This window comes from Pipra filicauda, unplaced genomic scaffold (genome assembly GCF_003945595.2).
Source record: "Pipra filicauda isolate LSUMZ 115617 unplaced genomic scaffold, ASM394559v2 scaffold597_size247288_pilon, whole genome shotgun sequence".
In the NCBI taxonomy this organism is placed as follows: domain Eukaryota; kingdom Metazoa; phylum Chordata; class Aves; order Passeriformes; family Pipridae; genus Pipra; species Pipra filicauda.
Window position 1 is genome coordinate 1 of NW_024104750.1, and position 20,845 is coordinate 20,845.

Consider the following 20,845-nt stretch of genomic DNA (forward strand, 5'->3'; position numbering starts at 1 on the left):
GAGGGACCCCAGCCCCCTGCGTGCCTTAAAGGGTCTCCAGGCACCTGCACACCACAGAAGAGGCCCCAGACCCACTGAGAACCTCATGAGAGGCCGCAGCCCCCTGCACGGCTTATGAAAGACCCCAAACCCCCTGCCCGCCTTAGAGGAAAATTCAACCCCCCCCCATGTTCCTCATGACAGTCCTCAGTCCCCTGCAAGTCTTATGGGGGACCTCAGCCCCCTGCAGCCCTCAGGAGAGACCCCAAAATATCCCTGGGTGCCTCACAAGGGACTGCAGCCCCCCCACACTTCTTCAGGGGCCCTCACGCCTGCACACCAGAGAAGACACCTCCAAATATGCCTGAGTGCCTCCTGAGGGACACCAGTCCCACCTTACGGGGGACTCCAAATTCCCTCCTGCAATGAATGTGCCCTCAGCCCAAGGTCCCTCACCACGGGCTCCCCCAGCCCCAGCCTGGCTCCTGCCTGCCCACACCGTGGGCATCCACGGCTGCGCCCGGGCACGGAGCTCAGCCAGGGCTGGGGCCTTGGGGCTTTGCTGGTGGGACCACCCAGACACTCAGCTGAGGGTTTATTTCTATTTATTTATATATTAAGGTGGCCAAAATCCCTACCCTGGCAGGGCAGGACCACCTTTAGACGGGGCTGGAGGGTGGGGCCGCAGGGCTCGGGGGCAGAGGGGCTCCTTTTCCTGGCAGCTGGACCAGGAGGGTGAGAAGCCCGTTCTTCAGCCGCGTCAGCACAGCCGGCTTTGGGCAGGAAGAGCAGAGATGAGAGGTCCAGCTCTTCCTGCCCGAGGTGTTTGGCTGGGCTGGAGCAGGAGCAGAGAGGAGCCTGTGGAGAGAGGAGGTGGCTGAGGCCCAGCTGCAGGGGGCACACAGGGACTCTGCTGCCCAGCAGGGCCCAGAGCTGGCAAGGCTCAGCAGCACGGGGGAGCTGCTGGCACACCTTGGCCCCGGTGGACACCTGCCCCTCAAGGCCCCAGCGAGCAGGGGGATGGCTCTGGGCAGGGTCCCTGGGCAGGAGCGGGCGCCAGGGCACGTCTGCCTTCCAAGGGCAATCTCGTCCCCGCTCCTTCTCCTCCCCACCTTGCTTTGCCTCTGCCCGTCCTGCTGGGGCTGCTCTTGGCCAGGCAGGCTCACTTGGAGCCAGCACTGGCTCCAGTCCCAGCGGGCTCCCCAGGAGGGGCCCAGCAGCTGAGAGGCCAGGACAGCACAGGACAGCAGCAGAACCCTCAGCAGAGTCCTTTGACCAAGGACTAACTGGCCGCTCCATAGCAGCCAGGCTGGGAATGTTCCATGGCTAGGAGCTGCCTTCAAAAGAAGCTGTTTGAGGGGGAGATCAACAAACAACTCACCGTTTTCTCACCCTCCAGTACCAGATTCCAGCACAGCACAACAGGAAGACAAGCAGCCCTTCCAACACGCTTGCCACTATCACACTCAAACAGCCGGTTCCCCAACAGAAATCTCTCCCAGTGCTCTCCTGGATCTTGGGAGCACGTGTTGTGGCACCGGCTGCATCTGCGGGAGCAATTTGGAGCGTTAGCCCGTCCTGGGCACCCCTGCTAAGCCGACAGCACGTTGGACACAGCCAGGACATTCTCTGTTTCCCTCAGTGCGGGTGCCTGGAGGCTCCCAGCCCTGGGGACAGGCTGTCCCACCAAAGCAAACCCAGAAGGCCGGGAGGAGAGCCCGGGGGGAGTGGAGCTGCTTGAGCAGTCGCTCCTTTGAGGGACACGCACACAACCCATCCCTGCAGCAGGCAGTGCCAGCCTCATCCTTCCCTGCCCTGGGACAGCTCCCACAGCCCAAGGGGACGGAGTCAGGCCCTCTCAGGAGACACGAGACCCTCTGCCCAGGGTGGGAGCCAGGGAGCGCCCTTTCTGAAGTTCCTTCAAAATTTCTCTCAGAACTTCATTTGACTCAAGGGTCTTTTTCTCTCCTGGACATTGGCTCTTGCCTCTTGGAGGACCTGAATGGCAAGCAGTTCCATTTGACATGAATGGATTAGAGAAAACCAGAGCTCAGGCTGTGAGGTCAGCAGGGACAGACTACTCACTCATGCCATATGAGATGGTCTTGCTCAGAGGAATCAGCAGAGGAGCTGGAAAAGTCCTCCCTGCGGACACCCCTGTAACTCAACAGGCAGAGACACTTGTGTCATCCCTGGGGCTCTGCACGGGCAGCCCTGAGGTACAGTGGGGGTGAGGGGATCCCGCAGGGACAGGGCACACACGGGCAGGTCTCTGTCCTGGCCCCTGCAGAGGCGCCCGGCTGGCCCAGCTTTGGGCTCTGAGCTGGCAGCTCTCCCAGGGGGAAAAGCCACAACGTACCCACACGACCTTCCGGAGGCTCAGTCCTGGGCCCCACTCCGGGTTCCTGATCACCCTCACCCCCAGGCTTGGCTGCAAAGAAGGGCAGGACAGAAGAGCTCCCGTGACCCAGTTCCAGACTCTCCCTCAGGCCGGAGGGGCAGGGAGTGCAACTGGGCAACGGGATCCCTGCAGGGCCCTCATCTCTGCCCTCCCCTCAGGAGCAGGGGCAGAGCTCCCACAGGCCAGCAGTGGCCCCTCGCTGGCACCAAAGGAGCCCCACGCAGAGCTGTCAGGGCACCAGGGACTCCCTGGAGCTGCCCCAGCTCCAAACTCAGCCCCAGCGAGGGCCATGGCTTGGCAGCCGCAGCGGGAGCACCTCCGGCTCCGAGGGGCCGGCAAAGGAGCCGCGCCAGGCACAGCCCCCCGGGCACAGCCCTGAGCCCGGCCCCTTCCCTCTCTGCCCTTCTCCGTGTCCACACGGAGGGAGCAACTGGCATCTCCAGGGAAAGAAGATTAAAAGCTCCCCCTGACAGGGATCCTGTGGGATCCCTCTTGGGCCTGAGCAAAGAGTCGGCCATGATTGCCACAATCCAGCAACCTTGAGAGGGTCTTAAGGAAAATGGCACATGAATGAGCTCTTGCCACGCTGAAAGGGATTATTCTGTCAGGAAAGGGACACTGAGAATTTGCCTCCGGGTTACCCCAGGAAATTCAGTGCATCATTCAGCAGGATTTCCAGATCATCCAAGTCATGATTCCTGTCTAGAAGCAAACAGGGATGGGAACCGTTTCCATGGCATGCTGGGATCCCCTCCTGCCTCAGAGAACTGTGGCACTGCAGGGGCTCGGGGGTCCCCATGGGGGCCAGAAGTCAATGGACATGGCCAGAGCTGCAGAGGGGCCTGGGCAGCTCTGGGCTGGCTCCTGGCCGCTCTGCACACTCGTTCCAGGCCCTGTGCAACATCCCTGGGGGAGCGGCTGGAGCAGCCAAGGGCCCCTCGGAGCTCTCTCAGGAGTGCAGAGCAAACCCTCACTGAACCCACATCGTGATGGGCCCGAGCGGGCACTGGGGGAAGAGCTGCTGCCACACAGCCACCCCGATGGCCGACACCGGCTGACCACGCCTCAGCAATTACCCCGTGTGCCCGTGCCTGGCATCGCCTCCCTGCCCGCAGCAGAGCCTGGCACGGAGCCACTGCTTCCTTTGGGGAACGCCGCCTGCCACAGAGCCCCTCGGTCCATCTCTGGGGAAAGCAAGAGGGACAGCTGGATCAGAGGGAGCTGTTCTCCATAAGGGAAGTGGCATCTTCAGGAGGCAATGCTTATAAAAGACATGGGAAAGGTCCAGGGAAACAGCCAGGCTTTTGGGGCTGGGTCAGGGCACTCCCTCCTCCAAACAGCCGCCACACCGGAGCTGCCGGGAGACCAGACCAGGCAATTGCAGGGGATCTCCTGGTCTGCAGGGCCCGTGGTGCATTTGGGGCACGGGGTCATGGGATGCTCAAGGCCTTCCTGCAGAGGCCGGGGAGAAGCTGCAGCCAGGCCAGGCGGGGAAACAGCCCCACAAGGCGGGAAAGCAGCAGCGGGGCAGCGAGGCTGCGATGGATCCCTTCCCGCTGTGCAGCCACTGCCTGTCCACACGTGGATCTAAAGCCCCCGGCTGATGGGTCTCACAGCTCAGGCTGAGGAAACAGACCCACCTCGCCCTTTCTGAAGTTCCTTCAAAATTTCTTTCAGAACTTCATTTGACTCATGGGTCTTTTTCTCTCCTGGACGTTGGCTCTTGCCTCTTGGAGGACCTGAATGGCAAGCAGTTCCATTTGTCATGAACGGATTAGAGAAAACCGGAGCTCAGCCTGTGAGGTCAGCAGAGACAGACTACGCACCTCTGCCATGTGAGAGGAGTTTGGGCGGAGCAACCAGAAGAGGAGCTGGAAAAGTCCTCCCTGCAGACACCCCTGTAACTCAACAGCCAAAGAAGTTTCTGTCACCTGGTTCTTGCCATGTTGTCAAATATTTTTCTTTGAGGGGACATTGAGAACTTACTTGCAGGAGGCTGCAAGGGCCCCAAAACTTTACGCAGCCAATCCAATGGAGAAGCATTCCCAGTGTTGTCATCTAGAAGCCAACAGAGATGGGAACCCTTTCCATGGCATGCTGGGATCCCCTCCTGCCTCAGAGAACTGTGGCACTGAAGGGGCTCGGGGGTCCCCGTGGGGGCCAGATGTCAATGGACATGGCCAGAGCTGCAGAGGGGCCTGGGCAGCTCTGGGCTGGCTCCTGGCCGCTCTGCACACTCGTTCCAGGCCCTGTGCAACATCCCTGGGGGAGCGGCTGGAGCAGCCACCGGCCCCTCGGGGGTGTCTCCTGCACTCAGGAAACCCTGGCTAAAGCCCTGGGGAAGACTGCAGCAGGCAGTGCCAGCCCCATCCCTCCCTGCCCCGGGACAGCTCCCACAGCCCAAGAGGACGAAGTCAGGCCCTCTCAGGAGACACGTGAGCCCCTGCCCAGGGTGGGAGCCAGGGAGCGCTCCGGCCCTCGGCTTGCGGGAGGGATCCCGCTCTGGGCTGCTCTGGTGCCTTGGGCCTCTCGAGACTCAGGGCCAGCTCTGGGAGCAGCTGCAGCGGGAGGGACCTTGGGGCCAGAGTCCCGTTTCCCAGGGGCTGCAGAACATGCTCCAGATGCCTCCAACCCGTCGTGCTTTCAGCTTTGGCTGCTGCCGTGATGGGCCCGAGGGGGCACTGGGGGAAGAGCTGCTGCCACACAGCCACCCCGATGGCCGACACCGATGACCACGCCTCAGCAATTACCCCGTGTGCCCGTGCCTGGCATCGCCTCCCTGCCCTCAGCAGAGCCTGGCACGGAGCCACTGCTTCCTTTGGGGAACATTAACTTGTGAACAGCCTCTTGGTCCATCTCTGGGGAAAGCAAGAAGGACACCTGGATCAGATGGGACCATTCTCCGTTAAGGAGGTGGCATCTTCACGATACAAGGGATCTCCTGCTTTGCAAGGCCCGTGGTGCATTTGGGGCACGGGGTCAGGGGATGCTCAAGGCCTTCCTGCAGAGGCCAGGGAGAAGCTGCAGCCAGGCCAGGCAGGGAAACAGCCCCGCAAGGTGGGAAAGCAGCAGCGGGGCAGCGAGGCTGCGATGGATCCCTTCCCGCTGTGCAGCCACTGCCTGTCCACACTGGGCTCAGGCTGAGGAAACAGATCCACCTTGCCCTTTCTGAAGTTCCTTCATAATTTCTTTCAGAACTTCATTTGACTCACGGGTCTTTTTCTCTCCTGGACGTTGGCTCTTGCCTCTTGGAGGACCTGAATGGCAAGCAGTTCCATTTGACATGAACGGATTAGAGAAAACCGGAGCTCAGCCTGTGAGGTCAGCAGGGACAGACTACTCACCCCTGCCATGTGAGAGGAGTTTGGGCCGAGGAACCAGAAAAGGAGTTGGAACAGTCCTCCCTGCAGACACCCCTGTAACTCAACAGCCAGAGAAGCTTCAGTCATCTGGCTCTTGCCATGTTGTCAAATATTTTTCTTTGAGGAGTCAGTGAAAACTTACCTGCAGGAGGCTGCAAGGGCTGCAAAACTTTACGCAGCCAGTCTAATGGGGAAGCATTCCCAGTGTTCTCATCTAGAAACAGAGACGGGAACCGTTTCCATGGCATGCTGGGATCCCCTCCTGCCTCAGAGAACTGTGGCACTGCAGGGGCTCGGGGAGCCCCGTGGGATCCAGATGTCAATGGACATGGCCAGAGCTGCAGAGGGGCCTGGGCAGCTCTGGGCTGGCTCCTGGCCGCTCTGCACACTCGTTCCAGGCCCTGTGCAACATCCCTGGGGGAGCGGCTGGAGCAGCCAAGGGCCCTTTGGGGCTCTCTCCACACCCAGGAAACCCTGGCTAAAGCCCTGGGGAAAACCATCCCAGACACTTCCCGGGGAGAAGAGCCCGCTGGCCCGGAAAGGTGCCCCAGGCCGCCGGCTCACCTGCTCCCCGCGCTGGCACCGGAGCAGCCTGGGCAGCCCTGGCGTGCAGGGCCACTGCCAGGAGGAGGAGGAGGAAGAGGCGGAGAGCAAGGGCCATGGCCCCTCGCCCTCACACCGTCCGGCAGCTACTGCTGCCGCCGCTGTCCTGACACCCCTGTCCTGGCACCGCTGTCCTGACACCGCTGCTGTACAATCTCTGTCCAGAAATCTCTGTCCAGTAATCACTGTCCAGTAATCACTGTCCAAACGCCACCAAATCTGACACCGCTGCCGCCGCCGCTGCTGCCGCAACAGTTGCAGTCAGGGACTGAGTGGTCGGTCATTGTGGTGCTGTGGGACCACGGGGCTCTGTGACCTCACAGCCCCTCACAGCTGGGACCTCACTGCCTGGGTGGGATTGTGAGGATAGAAAAGGCTTGCAGAAGATTTTGTTAGGAGGAGACAGAGTTAGGTCCTTAGGAAGGCTTTTCTGCCTAAAAGGAACACCTTTCTCTAAGGCAGTTTGGCTGCTTTCTCCCTCCCCCCATTACCAGACAAGTCCTCAGCCTCTCTGTCTGCAACGGGAGCACAGAGAGAACGCTTACAGACACGCTACAGGGCCCGAGAGAGCATGGGGGGCAGCGATAATAGAGAAGCCTGGAAGAGATCAGTGACTTTCTCAGGCCCAGTGCTCTTGTAGCTGGTGCAGAATTTCCTTTGGATGCTTTTGAATGTTCTTGTCTTCAAAATGAACCTTCTTGAATTCTTTCCACTGCCTTGGCATTTTTGGGGGATACCTGCATGTATGTTACTTTACAGGGATTGTGTGGGGATGGATCTCAGGAGCTGCCCTCCCAGCCAGGGGAGCACATCCCGCCACACAGCTCTGTCCAGTCGACTTGTTGGCCTGAGAACTGATTTGTATGACATTGCACAAGTGAGACGTTTCATGGCTCTACTGCAATCTCAATGCCAGCTCCAACATTCACCTCCTGTCGGTGATTCCCGCTCTTGCCGGCAGCACCTGCCAGCTCTTCCCCCGCCACGCCGACACCGAGTGTGTGCTGTGCACTCAGGGCTGGGGGGTGGCCCATATTGAAACAGGGAAGGACTTGATGCCGTAATTCATAAAAATAACCCAAGGCAGGCAATCAGGGCAGCTGCAGCAACGCCAGCACCGTGGGCCTGTGATCCCTCCCTGCCTGCTCCATCCAAGGGATGGCACCTTGGTACCAGCACAAGGGTTAGCCAACAGCAGCAAGGAATTCATCCATTGCAGACTGGACTGCCACGACATTAAAGGAAAAAGGCTGGGTGTCCCTCTACTGCAACTGAGGCTCCCAGTTCCCTTGGCGGTCGCAATAGCATTTGCATTCCGGCAGCCATGGGCTTCCAGTGGCTGGAACGGAGAAATGCCATCCTAGGAAAGAGATAACAAGCTCTCCTGCAGGCAAAGGGATGTATTAAACACCAGCAGTGAACATGGAACTCTTTATTTGGGAGAGCACTTCTGTTCCCACTCCCTCTGCCCTAAGAACTGAGCAGTGTCCACTGTCACTTTATCCTTTGCTGACTTGAGCCAGCTTTGGATCCAAGTACTTGGAATTGTAATATCTGTCCGAGTATCTCAGCTATGACAACAGTGAATAAGAAGCCCCTTTTTGGGATGTTATGACATTGGTTCTGCAGGGGAATAAACGGAGGGCAGTTTCTGTAAAATGCCTGCACAACCACCCCTGCACATCAGAGGCCACAGGAGGGTGGAGCTAAGGTGTGTTACTCCCTGTCAAGATACTGGTTTTGAGGGGAAAAGACGAAAAAAGCCCCAGGATCAGCCACTCTTCCCGGGGAGAAGCGTTGAAAGTCTCTGCCCCTCAAGACCTTCCCAGCTTGTGGGCCATGGTCACTGCCGTCTAAGGCGTGGCCTCGGAACTCCCAGTGCCAGGCTGCCGCTGGTGTGAGAAGCCACGGGCTCAGCTGTCCCCCCGCAGTGCCTCCTGTGCCCTGGCGAAGCGCCGGGGCTGTAGGTGTGTGTTGGGCTCTCTTAGGGATGAAGAGGCGCTCTTGCAAAGTCGGCGGTGCAGTGCCAAGGGCCTGGTGGTGCAGTTGTCAGACACAGAGAGGTGCAGTTTGCCCAGAGACAAGGGGACCAACCAGCAGCAAAGACTCGGGCCCCCCTTTGGGCAAGGCCGGGGCCCCTTCCCCTGCTGGCCGTGGACTGGGGGCGCTGTGGGCGTGTGGGGAAGGTGTAACCCCGCGGTCCCTGGGCCAGCGGGGGAACGGGGAGGGACCCGCGCTCGGGCACGGGAGAAAAGAGGCTGCGAGCGCTGTCAGGGGCAGAGAGCTCAGCGCGGGGTGTGCAGTGGGGTCTGCCTTGGATTCGCATGAAAGTTTCCGGGAGCTCCTCTGGCTCTTGGCTGCTTTGGAGGCTCTTAACACCGGAATTCTGCTTCGGAAAAGCTCCAGCCAAGGGCTCAGCGAGGAGGCCCCTTGTTGTGCCTCCCCCCGGCTCGTCAGGCTGCCCCGCGGCCCCTTCGCCCCGCGGGTCCCTGGCCCGGCCAGACTGCCCTGGGAAGGGCCCCGGGATGGGATGGGATGGGGTGGGATGGGATGGGATGGGGTGGGATGGGATGGGATGGGATGGGATGGGATGGGATGGGCCCGCCTGCTGTTCCAGCAGCCCGGGCAGAGCAGGGACAGTACATTTGCTCCCAGCTCGGCATGGCCTCGACTCAGAGCCCGGCCTGGGAAGAAAAGCAAGGAACCCCCTAAAGTTTAACCCTGCTGTGTGCCACACGAGGGACCCCAGCCCCCTGCATGCCTTAAAGGGTCTCCAGGCACCTGCACACCACAGAAGAGGCCCCAGACCCACTGAGAACCTCATGAGAGGCCGCAGCCCCCTGCACGGCTTATGAAAGACCCCAAACCCCCTGCCCGCCTTAGAGGAAAATCCAACCCCCCCCCATGTTCCTCATGACAGTCCTCAGCCCCCTGCAAGTCTTATGGGGGACCTCAGCCCCCTGCAGCCCTCAGGAGAGACACCAAAATATCCCTGGGTGCCTCACAAGGGACTGCAACCCCCCCACACTTCTTCACGGGCCCTCACGCCTGCACACCAGAGAAGACACCTCCATATATGCCCGGGTGCCTCCTGAGGGACACCAGTCCCACCTTACGGGGGACTCCAAATTCCCTCCTGCAATAAATGTGCCCTCAGCCCAAGGTCCCTCACCACGGGCTCCCCCAGCCCCAGCCTGGCTCCTGCCTGCCCACACCGTGGGCATCCACGGCTGCGCCCGGGCACGGAGCTCAGCCAGGGCTGGGGCCTTGGGGCTTTGCTGGTGGGACCACCCAGACACTCAGCTGAGGGTTTATTGCTATTTATTTGTATATTAAGGTGGCCCAAATCCCTACCTTGGCAGGGCAGGACCACCTTTAGACTGGGCTGGAGGGCGGGGCCGCAGGGCTCGGGGGCAGAGTGGCTCCTTTTCCTGGCAGCTGGACCAGGAGAGTGAGAAGCCCGTTCTTCAGCCGCGTCAGCACGGCCGGCTTTGGGCAGGAAGAGCAGAGATGAGAGGTCCAGCTCTTCCTGCCCGAGGTGTTTGGCTGGGCTGGAGCAGGAGCAGAGAGGAGCCTGTGGAGAGAGGAGGTGGCTGAGGCCCAGCTGCAGGGGGCACACAGGGACTCTGCTGCCCAGCAGGGCCCAGAGCTGGCAAGGCTCAGCAGCACGGGGGAGCTGCTGGCACACCTTGGCCCCGGTGGACACCTGCCCCTCAAGGCCCCAGCGAGCAGGGGGATGGCTCTGGGCAGGGGCCCTGGGCAGGAGCGGGCGCCAGGGCACGTCTGCCTTCCAAGGGCAATCTCGTCCCCGCTCCTTCTCCTCCCCACCTTGCTTTGCCTCTGCCCGTCTGCGGCGTGTGCCAGGAATAAGCAGGTCCGCAACTTCGTCCGGGAGAATGGCTAGACAGCTTTATTATGGGGAAATGTAAAAGAACACAACTGAACAAGTCAAAGACAAGCAGAAAAGGCTCCAATAGAACATGGCTTCCGCCTTATATAAGGTAGGGTAGGGAAGGTGCTAGAACAAAAGGAGGAGTTAAGGCGGAGCATGTAAATTATAACCATAAAGGGAAAACAGAACCATACATGGATAACTGCGGCAATGCACCAAATACTGAGCTCAGGACAGGAAAACAGAGTTTAGGGACCTAGAGAGAGGAGGTGGCTGAGGCCCAGCTGCAGGGGGCACACAGGGACTCTGCTGCCCAGCAGGGCCCAGAGCTGGCAAGGCTCAGCAGCACGGGGGAGCTGCTGGCACACCTTGGCCCCGGTGGACACCTGCCCCTCAAGGCCCCAGCGAGCAGGGGGAGGGCTCTGGGCAGGGGCCCTGGGCAGGAGCGGGCGCCAGGGCACGTCTGCCTTCCAAGGGCAATCTCGTCCCCGCTCCTTCTCCTCCCCACCTTGCTTTGCCTCTGCCCGTCTGCGGCGTGTGCCAGGAATAAGCAGGTCCGCAACTTCGTCCGGGAGAATGGCTAGACAGCTTTATTATGGGGAAATGTAAAAGAACACAACTGAACAAGTCAAAGACAAGCAGAAAAGGCTCCAATAGAACATGGCTTCCGCCTTATATAAGGTAGGGTAGGGAAGGTGCTAGAACAAAAGGAGGAGTTAAGGCGGAGCATGTAAATTATAACCATAAAGGGAAAACAGAACCATACGTGGATAACTGCGGCAATGCACCAAATACTGATCAACAGGAAAACAGAGTTTAGGGACAAAGGGGATAGAGAGGATAACTGGGGTACAATAAACAGGAATTTTACAGTAAGACATAAAGCACAACATAAACTCATAACATGCATTTTCAAAGAGTCTACAAAAGTCTGATCTTTTTAACTGGTAACTCTTTCCTCAAGAGGAGAGTTGAGTCAGGGCGTAACTCTACCTTCAACAGTATGGGGACCCCCAGCCCAGCTTTCCCGGCCACTTGGTGAGGGCTCAGTCTCTCTTTGTACAGAATGGGTGGGCCAACCCTCACCCTGGTGGGGGCCCACCTTCAGGCCCGGCTGGAGTGCGGGGCCAGGGGGGACAAACCCCCAAATGGCGGCTGCCCTGTGGCTTCCCCTGACAAACACAAAATGGCGGGAGGCTTTCTCTGCCCTCTGGACCACGCGGTCAGCCGTCAGCCCAAGGTCCCTCACCACGGGCTCCCCCAGCCCCAGCCTGGCTCCTGCCTGCCCACACCGTGGGCATCCACGGCTGCGCCCGGGCACGGAGCTCAGCCAGGGCTGGGGCCTTGGGGCTTTGCTGGTGGGACCACCCGGACACTCAAGAGAGGGTTTATTTCTATTTATTTGTACATAAAGGTGGGCCAACCCCAACCCTGGCAGGGCAGGACCACCTTTAGACTGGGCTGGAGGGTGGGGCCGCAGGGCTCGGGGGCAGAGGGGCTCCTTTTCCTGGCAGCTGGACCAGGAGAGTGAGAAGCCCGTTCTTCAGCCGCGTCAGCACGGCCGGCTTTGGGCAGGAAGAGCAGAGATGAGAGGTCCAGCTCTTCCTGCCTGATATGCTTTGAAGCTGGCTCCCTGCCAAGTCTCCAAAATTTACCACCAGATGTCCCTGCCCCCCGCCCCCAAAACCTCAGGGAGAAGAGGGAGAAAAAAAACCTAAAGAAAACCAGAAACGAGAGAGAGACAGCTAAAGTGATATATATAAATATATTTACACCTATGTTACACTTATATACAATTAAAATATACAATTTCCCAAGGGAAAGGGAAGGGGGAAGGGAAAGGGAACAAAACCAAAATAAAATATATATATATATATATCCCAATTAGTGGCCCGAGATCTAGTAACTAAAAATGTTAGCAAGGAAAAAGATGGAATCAAAACCCAAATTAAAACACACTGTCGCAGGAAGATGGCAGGACACAGAGGCAGGGGGCAGGCTGTCTCCCTCTCTCTCCCTCTCTGTTGCTGTGAGGAACAGCAGCGGGTGCAGTAGCCAGCGGGGCTGTGGCATCTGCCGGGGTGACTACAGCAGCAGTCTCTCCCTGGGCAGGGAGCAGCAGTAGCAACAGTTGCCACTTGCAGGCTCCCGCCTTCGCTCCTTTTGGGCAGACCACGCTGCAATTTCAGCAACAGAAAAAACCAGAAAACCAGAACCCAGCAGAATCTGGATCTCGGGGAGGGCTCTTCCTGGCAAAGTCTCTCGCTGCAGTGCGGGCAGTGGCAGCCCCAGCAGCGATTGCCACTGCAGGTTGCCTTGAGAGAAGTGACGCAGGGGAGAAGGGTGGCCCTCCAACGCAGGGGAGAAGGGTGGCCCCTTCCCCTTCTAGACCTTGGCTTTTTCCTTTCAAGTCCACACCTCCGGGTGAGGAGGTGATTTCTGAATATTCATCACTAAAGCTCCACCCCCTGGCTTTGGGAACCATAAAGCAGCCCATTTGAGGAGCACAAGGCCCAGATGGTCCCGCTGCAATGAATGTGCCCTCAGCCCAAGGTCCCTCACCACAGGCTCCCCCAGCCCCAGCCTGGCTCCTGCCTGCCCACACCGTGGGCATCCACGGCTGCGCCCAGGCACGGAGCTCAGCCAGGGCTGGGGCCTTGGGGCTTTGCTGGTGGGACCACCCGGACACTCAAGGGAGGGTTTATTTCTATTTATTTGTACATTAAGGTGGCCCAAATCCCTACCCTGGCAGGGCAGGACCACCTTTAGACTGGGCTGGAGGGTGGGGCCGCAGGGCTCGGGGGCAGAGGGGCTCCTTTTCCTGGCAGCTGGACCAGGAGGGTGAGAAGCCCGTTCTTCAGCCGCGTCAGCACGGCCGGCTTTGGGCAGGAAGAGCAGAGATGAGAGGTCCAGCTCTTCCTGCCCGAGGTGTTTGGCTGGGCTGGAGCAGGAGCAGAGAGGAGCCTGTGGAGAGAGGAGGTGGCTGAGGCCCAGCTGCAGGGGGCACACAGGGACTCTGCTGCCCAGCAGGGCCCAGAGCTGGCAAGGCTCAGCAGCACGGGGGAGCTGCTGGCACACCTTGGCCCCGGTGGACACCTGCCCCTCAAGGCCCCAGCGAGCAGGGGGATGGCTCTGGGCAGGGGCCCTGGGCAGGAGCGGGCGCCAGGGCACGTCTGCCTTCCAAGGGCAATCTCGTCCCCGCTCCTTCTCCTCCCCACCTTGCTTTGCCTCTGCCCGTCCTGCTGGGGCTGCTCTTGGCCACGCAGGCTCACTTGGAGCCAGCACTGGCTCCAGTCCCAGCGGGCTCCCCAGGAGGGGCCCAGCAGCTGAGAGGCCAGGACAGCACTGGACAGCAGCAGAACCCTCAGCAGAGTTCTTTGGCCAAGGACTAACTGGCCGCTCCACAGCAGCCAGGCTGGGAATGTTCCATGGCTAGGAGCTGCCTTCAAAAGAAGCTGTTTGAGGGGGAGATCAACAAACAACTCACCGTTTTCTCACCCTCCAGTACCAGATTCCAGCACAGCACAACAGGAAGACAAGCAGCCCTTCCAACATGCTTGCCACTATCACACTCAAACAGCCGGTTCCCCAACAGAAATCTCTCCCAGTGCTCTCCTGGATCTTGGGAGCACGTGTTGTGGCACCGGCTGCATCTGCGGGAGCAATTTGGAGCGTTAGCCCGTCCTGGGCACCCCTGCTAAGCCGACAGCACGTTGGACACAGCCAGGACATTCTCTGTTTCCCTCAGTGCGGGTGCCTGGAGGCTCCCAGCCCTGGGGACAGGCTGTCCCACCAAAGCAAACCCAGAAGGCCGGGAGGAGAGCCCGGGGGGAGCGGAGCTGCTTGAGCAGTCACTCCTTTGAGGGACACGCACACAACCCATCCCTGCAGCAGGCAGTGCCAGCCTCATCCTTCCCTGCCCTGGGACAGCTCCCACAGCCCAAGGGGATGGAGTCAGGCCCTCTGAGGAGACACGAGACCCTCTGCCCAGGGTGGGAGCCAGGGAGCGCCCTTTCTGAAGTTCCTTCAAAATTTCTTTCAGAACTTCATTTGACTCAAGGGTCTTTTTCTCTCCTGGACGTTGGCTCTTGCCTCTTGGAGGACCTGAATGGCAAGCAGTTCCATTTGACATGAATGGATTAGAGAAAACCAGAGCTCAGGCTGTGAGGTCAGCAGGGACAGACTACTCACTCATGCCATATGAGGTGGTCTTGCTCAGAGGAATCAGCAGAGGAGCTGGAAAAGTCCTCCCTGCGGACACCCCTGTAACTCAACAGGCAGAGACACTTGTGTCATCCCTGGGGCTCTGCACGGGCAGCCCTGAGGTACAGTGGGGGTGAGGGGATCCCGCAGGGACAGGGCACACACGGGCAGGTCTCTGTCCTGGCCCCTGCAGAGGCGCCCGGCTGGCCCAGCTTTGGGCTCTGAGCTGGCAGCTCTCCCAGGGGGAAAAGCCACAACGTACCCACACGACCTTCCGGAGGCTCAGTCCTGGGCCCCACTCCAGGTTCCTGATCACCGTCACCCCCAGGCTTGGCTGCAAAGAAGGGCAGGACAGAAGAGCTCCCGTGACCCAGTTCCAGACTCTCCGTCAGGCCGGAGGGGCAGGGAGTGCAACTGGGCAACGGGATCCCTGCAGGGCCCTCATCTCTGCCCTCCCCTCAGGAGCAGGGGCAGAGCTCCCACAGGCCAGCAGTGGCCCCTCGCTGGCACCAAAGGAGCCCACGCAGAACTGTCAGGGCACCAGGGACTCCCTGGAGCTGCCCCAGCTCCAAACTCAGCCCCAGCGAGGGCCATGGCTTGGCAGCCGCAGCGGGAGCACCTCCGGCTCCGAGGGGCCGGCAAAGGAGCCGCGCCAGGCACAGCCCCCCGGGCACAGCCCTGGGCCCGGCCCCTTCCCTCTCTGCCCTTCTCCGTGTCCACACGGAGGGAGCAACTGGCATCTCCAGGGAAAGAAGATTAAAAGCTCCCCCTGACAGGGATCCTGTGGGATCCCTCTTGGGCCTGAGCAAAGAGTCGGCCATGATTGCCACAATCCAGCAACCTTGAGAGGGTCTTAAGGAAAATGGCACATGAATGAGCTCTTGCCACATTGAAAGGGATTATTCTGTCAGGAAAGGGACACTGAGAATTTGCCTCCAGGTTGCCCCAGGAAATTCAGTGCATCATTCAGCAGGATTTCCAGATCATCCAAGTCATGATTCCTGTCTAGAAGCAAACAGGGATGGGAACCGTTTCCATGGCATGCTGGGATCCCCTCCTGCCTCAGAGAACTGTGGCACTGCAGGGGCTCGGGGAGCCCCGTGGGGGCCAGATGTCAATGGACATGGCCAGAGCTGCAGAGGGGCCTGGGCAGCTCTGGGCTGGCTCCTGGCCGCACCGCACACTCGTTCCAGGCCCTGTGCAACATCCCTGGGGGAGCGGCTGGAGCAGCCACGGGCCCCTCGGGACTCTCTCAGGAGTGCAGAGCAAACCCTCACTGAACCCACATCGTGATGGGCCCGAGGGGGCACTGGGGGAAGAGCACTGGGGGACCAGAGCTGCCCGTGCCTGGCATCGCCTCCCTGCCCTCAGCAGAGCCTGGCACGGAGCCACTGCTTCCTTTGGGGAACGCCGCCTGCCACAGAGCCCCTTGGTCCATCTCTGGGGAAAGCAAGAGGGACAGCTGGATCAGAGGGAGCTGTTCTCCATAAGGGAAGTGGCATCTTCAGGAGGCAATGCTTATAAAAGACATGGGAAAGGTCCAGGGAAACAGCCAGGCTTTTGGGGCTGGGTCAGGGCACTCCCTCCTCCAAACAGCCGCCACACCGGAGCTGCCGGGAGACCAGACCAGGCAATTGCAGGGGATCTCCTGGTCTGCAGGGCCCGTGGTGCATTTGGGGCACGGGGTCAGGGGATGCTCAAGGCCTTCCTGCAGAGGCCAGGGAGAAGCTGCAGCCAGGCCAGGCGGGGAAACAGCCCCACAAGGCGGGAAAGCAGCAGCGGGGCAGCGAGGCTGCGATGGATCCCTTCCCGCTGTGCAGCCACTGCCTGTCCACACGTGGATCTAAAGCCCCCGGCTGATGGGTCTCACGGCTCAGGCTGAGGAAAGAGACCCACCTTGCCCTTTCTGAAGTTCCTTCAAAATTTCTTTCAGAACTTCATTTGACTCATGGGTCTTTTTCTCTCCTGGAGGTTGGCTCTTGCCTCTTGGAGGACCTGAATGGCAAGCAGTTCCATTTGACATGAACAGATTAGAGAAAACCTGAGCTCAGCCTGGGAGGTCAGCAGAGACAGACTACTCACCTCTGCCATGTGAGAGGAGTTTGGGCGGAGCAACCAGAAGAGGAGCTGGAAAAGTCCTCCCTGCAGACACCCCTGTAACTCAACAGCCAAAGAAGTTTCTGTCACCTGGTTCTTGCCATGTTGTCAAATATTTTTCTTTGAGGGGACATTGAGAACTTACTTGCAGGAGGCTGCAAGGGCCCCAAAGCTTTACGCAGCCAATCCAATGGAGAAGCATTCCCAGTGTTCTCATCTAGAAGCCAACAGAGATGGGAACTGTTTCCACGGCATGCTGGGATCCCCTCCTGCCTCAGAGAACTGTGGCACTGCAGGGGCTTGGGGGTCCCCGTGGGGGCCAGATGTCAATGGACATGGCCAGAGCTGCAGAGGGGCCTGGGCAGCTCTGGGCTGGCTCCTGGCCGCTCTGCACACTCGTTCCAGGCCCTGTGCAACATCCCTGGGGGAGCGGCTGGAGCAACCAAGGGCCCCTCGGGGGTGTCTCCTGCACTCAGGAAACCCTGGCTAAAGCCCTGGGGAAGACTGCAGCAGGCAGTGCCAGCTCATCCCTCCCTGCCCCGGAAGAGCTCCCACAGCCCAAGAGGACGAAGTCAGACCCTCTCAGGAGACACGTGAGCCCTGCCCAGGGTGGGAGCCAGGGAGCGCTCCGGCCCTCGGCTCGCGGGAGGGATCCCGCTCTGGGCTGCTCTGGTGCCTTGGGCCTCTCGAGACTCAGGGCCAGCTCTGGGAGCAGCTGCAGCGGGAGGGACCTTGGGGCCAGAGTCCCGTTTCCCAGGGGCTGCAGAACATGCTCCAGATGCCTCCAACCCGTCGTGCTTTCAGCTTTGGCTGCTGCTATGACGGGCCCGAGCGGGCACTGGGGGAAGAGCTGCTGCCACACAGCCACCCCGATGGCCGACACCGGCTGACCACGCCTCAGCAATTACCCCGTGTGCCCGTGCCTGGCATCGCCTCCCTGCCCGCAGCAGAGCCTGCCACGGAGCCACTGCTTCCTTCAGGGAACATTAACTTGTGAACAGCCCCTTGGTCCATCTCTGGGGAAAGCAAGAGGGACACCTGGATCAGATGGGACCATTCTCCGTTAAGGAGGTGGCATCTTCACGATACAAGGGATCTCCTGCTTTGCAAGGCCCGTGGTGCATTTGGGGCACGGGGTCAGGGGATGCTCAAGGCCTTCCTGCAGAGGCCAGGGAGAAGCTGCAGCCAGGCCAGGCGGGGAAACAGCCCCGCAAGGCGGGAAAGCAGCAGCGGGGCAGCGAGGCTGCGATGGATCCCTTCCCGCTGTGCAGCCACTGCCTCTCCACACTGGGCTCAGGCTGAGGAAACAGATCCACCTCGCCCTTTCTGAAGTTCCTTCAAAATTTCTTTCAGAACTTCATTTGACTCACGGGTCTTTTTCTCTCCTGGAGGTTGGCTCTTGCCTCTTGGAGGACCTGAATGGCAAGCAGTTCCATTTGACATGAACAGATTAGAGAAAACCAGAGCTCAGCCTGTGAGGTCAGCAGGGACAGACTACTCACCTCTGCCATGTGAGAGGAGTTTGGGCCGAGGAACCAGAAAAGGAGCTGGAACAGTCCTCCCTGCAGACACCCCTGTAACTCAACAGCCAGAGAAGCTTCAGTCATCTGGCTCTTGCCATGTTGTCAAATATTTTTCTTTGAGGAGTCATTGAGAACTTACCTGCAGGAGGCTGCAAGGGTTGCAAAACTTTACGCAGCCAGTCTAATGGGGAAGCATTCCCAGTGTTCTCATCTGGAAGCAAACAGAGATGGGAACCGTTTCCATGGCATGCTGGGATCCCCTCCTGCCTCAGAGAACTGTGGCACTGCAAGGGCTCGGGGAGCCCCGTGGGATCCAGATGTCAATGGACATGGCCAGAGCTGCAGAGGGGCCTGGGCAGCTCTGGGCTGGCTCCTGGCCGCTCTGCACACTCGTTCCAGGCCCTGTGCAACATCCCTGGGGGAGCGGCTGGAGCAGCCAAGGGCCCCTCGGGGGTGTCTCCTGCACTCAGGAAACCCTGGCTAAAGCCCTGGGGAAAACCATCCCAGACCCTTCCCGGGGAGAAGAGCCCACTGGCTGGGAAAGGTGCCCCAGGCCGCCGGCTCACCTGCTCCCCACGCTGGCACCGGAGCAGCCTGGGCAGCCCTGGCGTGCAGGGCCACTGCCAGGAGGAGGAGGAGGAAGAGGCGGAGAGCAAGGGCCATGGCCCCTCGCCCTCACACCGTCCGGCAGCTACTGCTGCCGCCGCTGTCCTGACACCCCTGTCCTGGCACCGCTGTCCTGACACCGCTGCTGTAAAATCTCTGTCCAGTAATCTCTGTCCAGTAATCACTGTCCAGTAATCACTGTCTAGTAATCACCGTCCAGTAATCACTGTCCAAACGCCACCAAATCTGACACCGCTGCCGCCGCCGCTGCTGCCGCAACAGTTGCAGTCAGGGACTGAGTGGTCGGTCATTGTGGTGCTGTGGGACCACGGGGCTCTGTGACCTCACAGCCCTGCTGTGACCTCACTGCCTGGGTGGGATTGTGAGGATAGAAAAGGCTTGCAGAAGATTTTGTTAGGAGGAGACAGAGGAAGGCTTTTCTGCCTAAAAGGAACACCTTTCTCTAAGGAGTTTGGCTCTTGTGAGGATGAAAAGGCTTGCAGAAGATTTTGTTAGGAGGAGACTTGTCTTCAAAATGAACCTTCTTGAATTCTTTCCAAGGCTTTTGCCTTTTTGGGGGATACCTGCATGTATGTTACTTTACAGGGATTGTGTGGGGAGTGGATCTCTCTCTGTCTGCCCTCCCAGAGCAGGGGAGCGCTTACAGACCGCCACACAGCTCTGTCCAGTCGGGGGGGTTGGCCTGAGAACTGATTCAGTGACTTTCTCAGGCCCAGTGCTCTTGTAGCTGGTGCAGAATTTCCTTTGGATGCTTTTGAATGTTCTTGTCTTCAAAATGAACCTTCTTGAATTCTTTCCACTGCCTTGGCATTTTTGGGGGATACCTGCATGTATGTTACTTTACAGGGATTGTGTGGGGATGGATCTCTCTGTCCAGTCGACTTGTTGGCCTGAGAACTGATTTGTATGACATTGCACACGTGAGACGTTTCATGGCTCTACTGCAATCTCAATGCCAGCTCCAACATTCACCTCCTGTCGGTGATTCCCGCTCTTGCCGGCAGCACCTGCCAGCTCTTCCCCCGCCACGCCGACACCGAGTGTGTGCTGTGCACTCAGGGCTGGGGGGTGGCCCATATTGAAACAGGGAAGGACTTGATGCCGTAATTCATAAAAATAACCCAAGGCAGGCAATCAGGGCAGCTGCAGCAACGCCAGCACCGTGGGCCTGTGATCCCTCCCTGCCTGCTCCATCCAAGGGATGGCACCTTGGTACCAGCACAAGGGTTAGCCAACAGCAGCAAGGAATTCATCCATTGCAGACTGGACTGCCACGACATTAAAGGAAAAAGGCTGGGTGTCCCTCTACTGCAACTGAGGCTCCCAGTTCCCTTGGCGGTCGCAATAGCATTTGCATTCCGGCAGCCATGGGCTTCCAGTGGCTGGAACGGAGAAATGCCATCCTTGGAAAGAGATAACAAGCTCTCCTGCAGGCAAAGGGATGTATTAAACACCAGCAGTGAACATGGAACTCTTTATTTGGGAGAGCACTTTCTGTTCCCACTCCCTCTGCCCTAAGAACTGAGCAGTGTCCACTGTCACTTTATCCTTTGCTGACTTGAGCCAGCTTTGGATCCAAGTACTTGGAATTGTAACATCTGTCCGAGTATCTCAGCTATGACAACAGTGAATAAGAAGCCCCTTTTTGGGATGTTATGACATTGGTTCTGCAGGGGAATAAACGGAGGGCAGTTTCTGTAAAATGCCTGCACAACCACCCCTGCACATCAGAGGCCACAGGAGGGTGGAGCTAAGGTGTGTTACTCCCTGTCAAGATATTGGTTTTGAGGGGAAAAGATGAAAAAAGCCCCAGGATCAGCCACTCTTCCCGGGGAGAAGCGTTGAAAGTCTCTGCCCCTCAAGACCTTCCCAGCTTGTGGGCCATGGTCACTGCCGTCTAAGGCGTGGCCTCGGAACTCCCAGTGCCAGGCTGCCGCTGGTGTGAGAAGCCACGGGCTCAGCTGTCCCCCCGCAGTGCCTCCTGTGCCCTGGCGAAGCGCCGGGGCTGTAGGTGTGTGTTGGGCTCTCTTAGGGATGAAGAGGCGCTCTTGCAAAGTCGGCGGTGCAGTGCCAAGGGCCTGGTGGTGCAGTTGTCAGACACAGAGAGGTGCAGTTTGCCCAGAGACAAGGGGACCAACCAGCAGCAAAGACTCGGACC

General features: G+C 59.3%; 1 protein-coding gene and 1 long non-coding RNA gene across 2 annotated transcripts; both read right to left on the minus strand.

The window, feature by feature from the left end:
* Positions 1-637: 637 nt before the first annotated feature.
* LOC120324575 lies at positions 638-19,060 on the minus strand. Its single transcript, XM_039387882.1, has 13 exons — positions 18,627-19,060; positions 18,200-18,271; positions 18,040-18,111; positions 5,593-5,637; positions 5,131-5,238; positions 4,367-4,438; positions 4,207-4,278; positions 4,021-4,119; positions 3,457-3,564; positions 2,339-2,410; positions 2,065-2,142; positions 1,361-1,526; positions 638-837 (listed from the first exon to the last, which is right to left on the minus strand). Exons 1-13 carry the CDS (start codon positions 18,721-18,723, stop codon positions 639-641), a joined length of 1,260 nt encoding a protein of 419 aa, XP_039243816.1. The 5' UTR covers positions 18,724-19,060; the 3' UTR covers position 638.
* Positions 13,803-14,734, minus strand: LOC120324576. The gene is made up of 3 exons (XR_005565994.1): positions 14,703-14,734; positions 14,429-14,500; positions 13,803-13,890 (listed from the first exon to the last, which is right to left on the minus strand). It is a non-coding gene; the product is annotated as an uncharacterized LOC120324576 (long non-coding RNA).
* Positions 19,061-20,845: the final 1,785 nt, after the last annotated feature.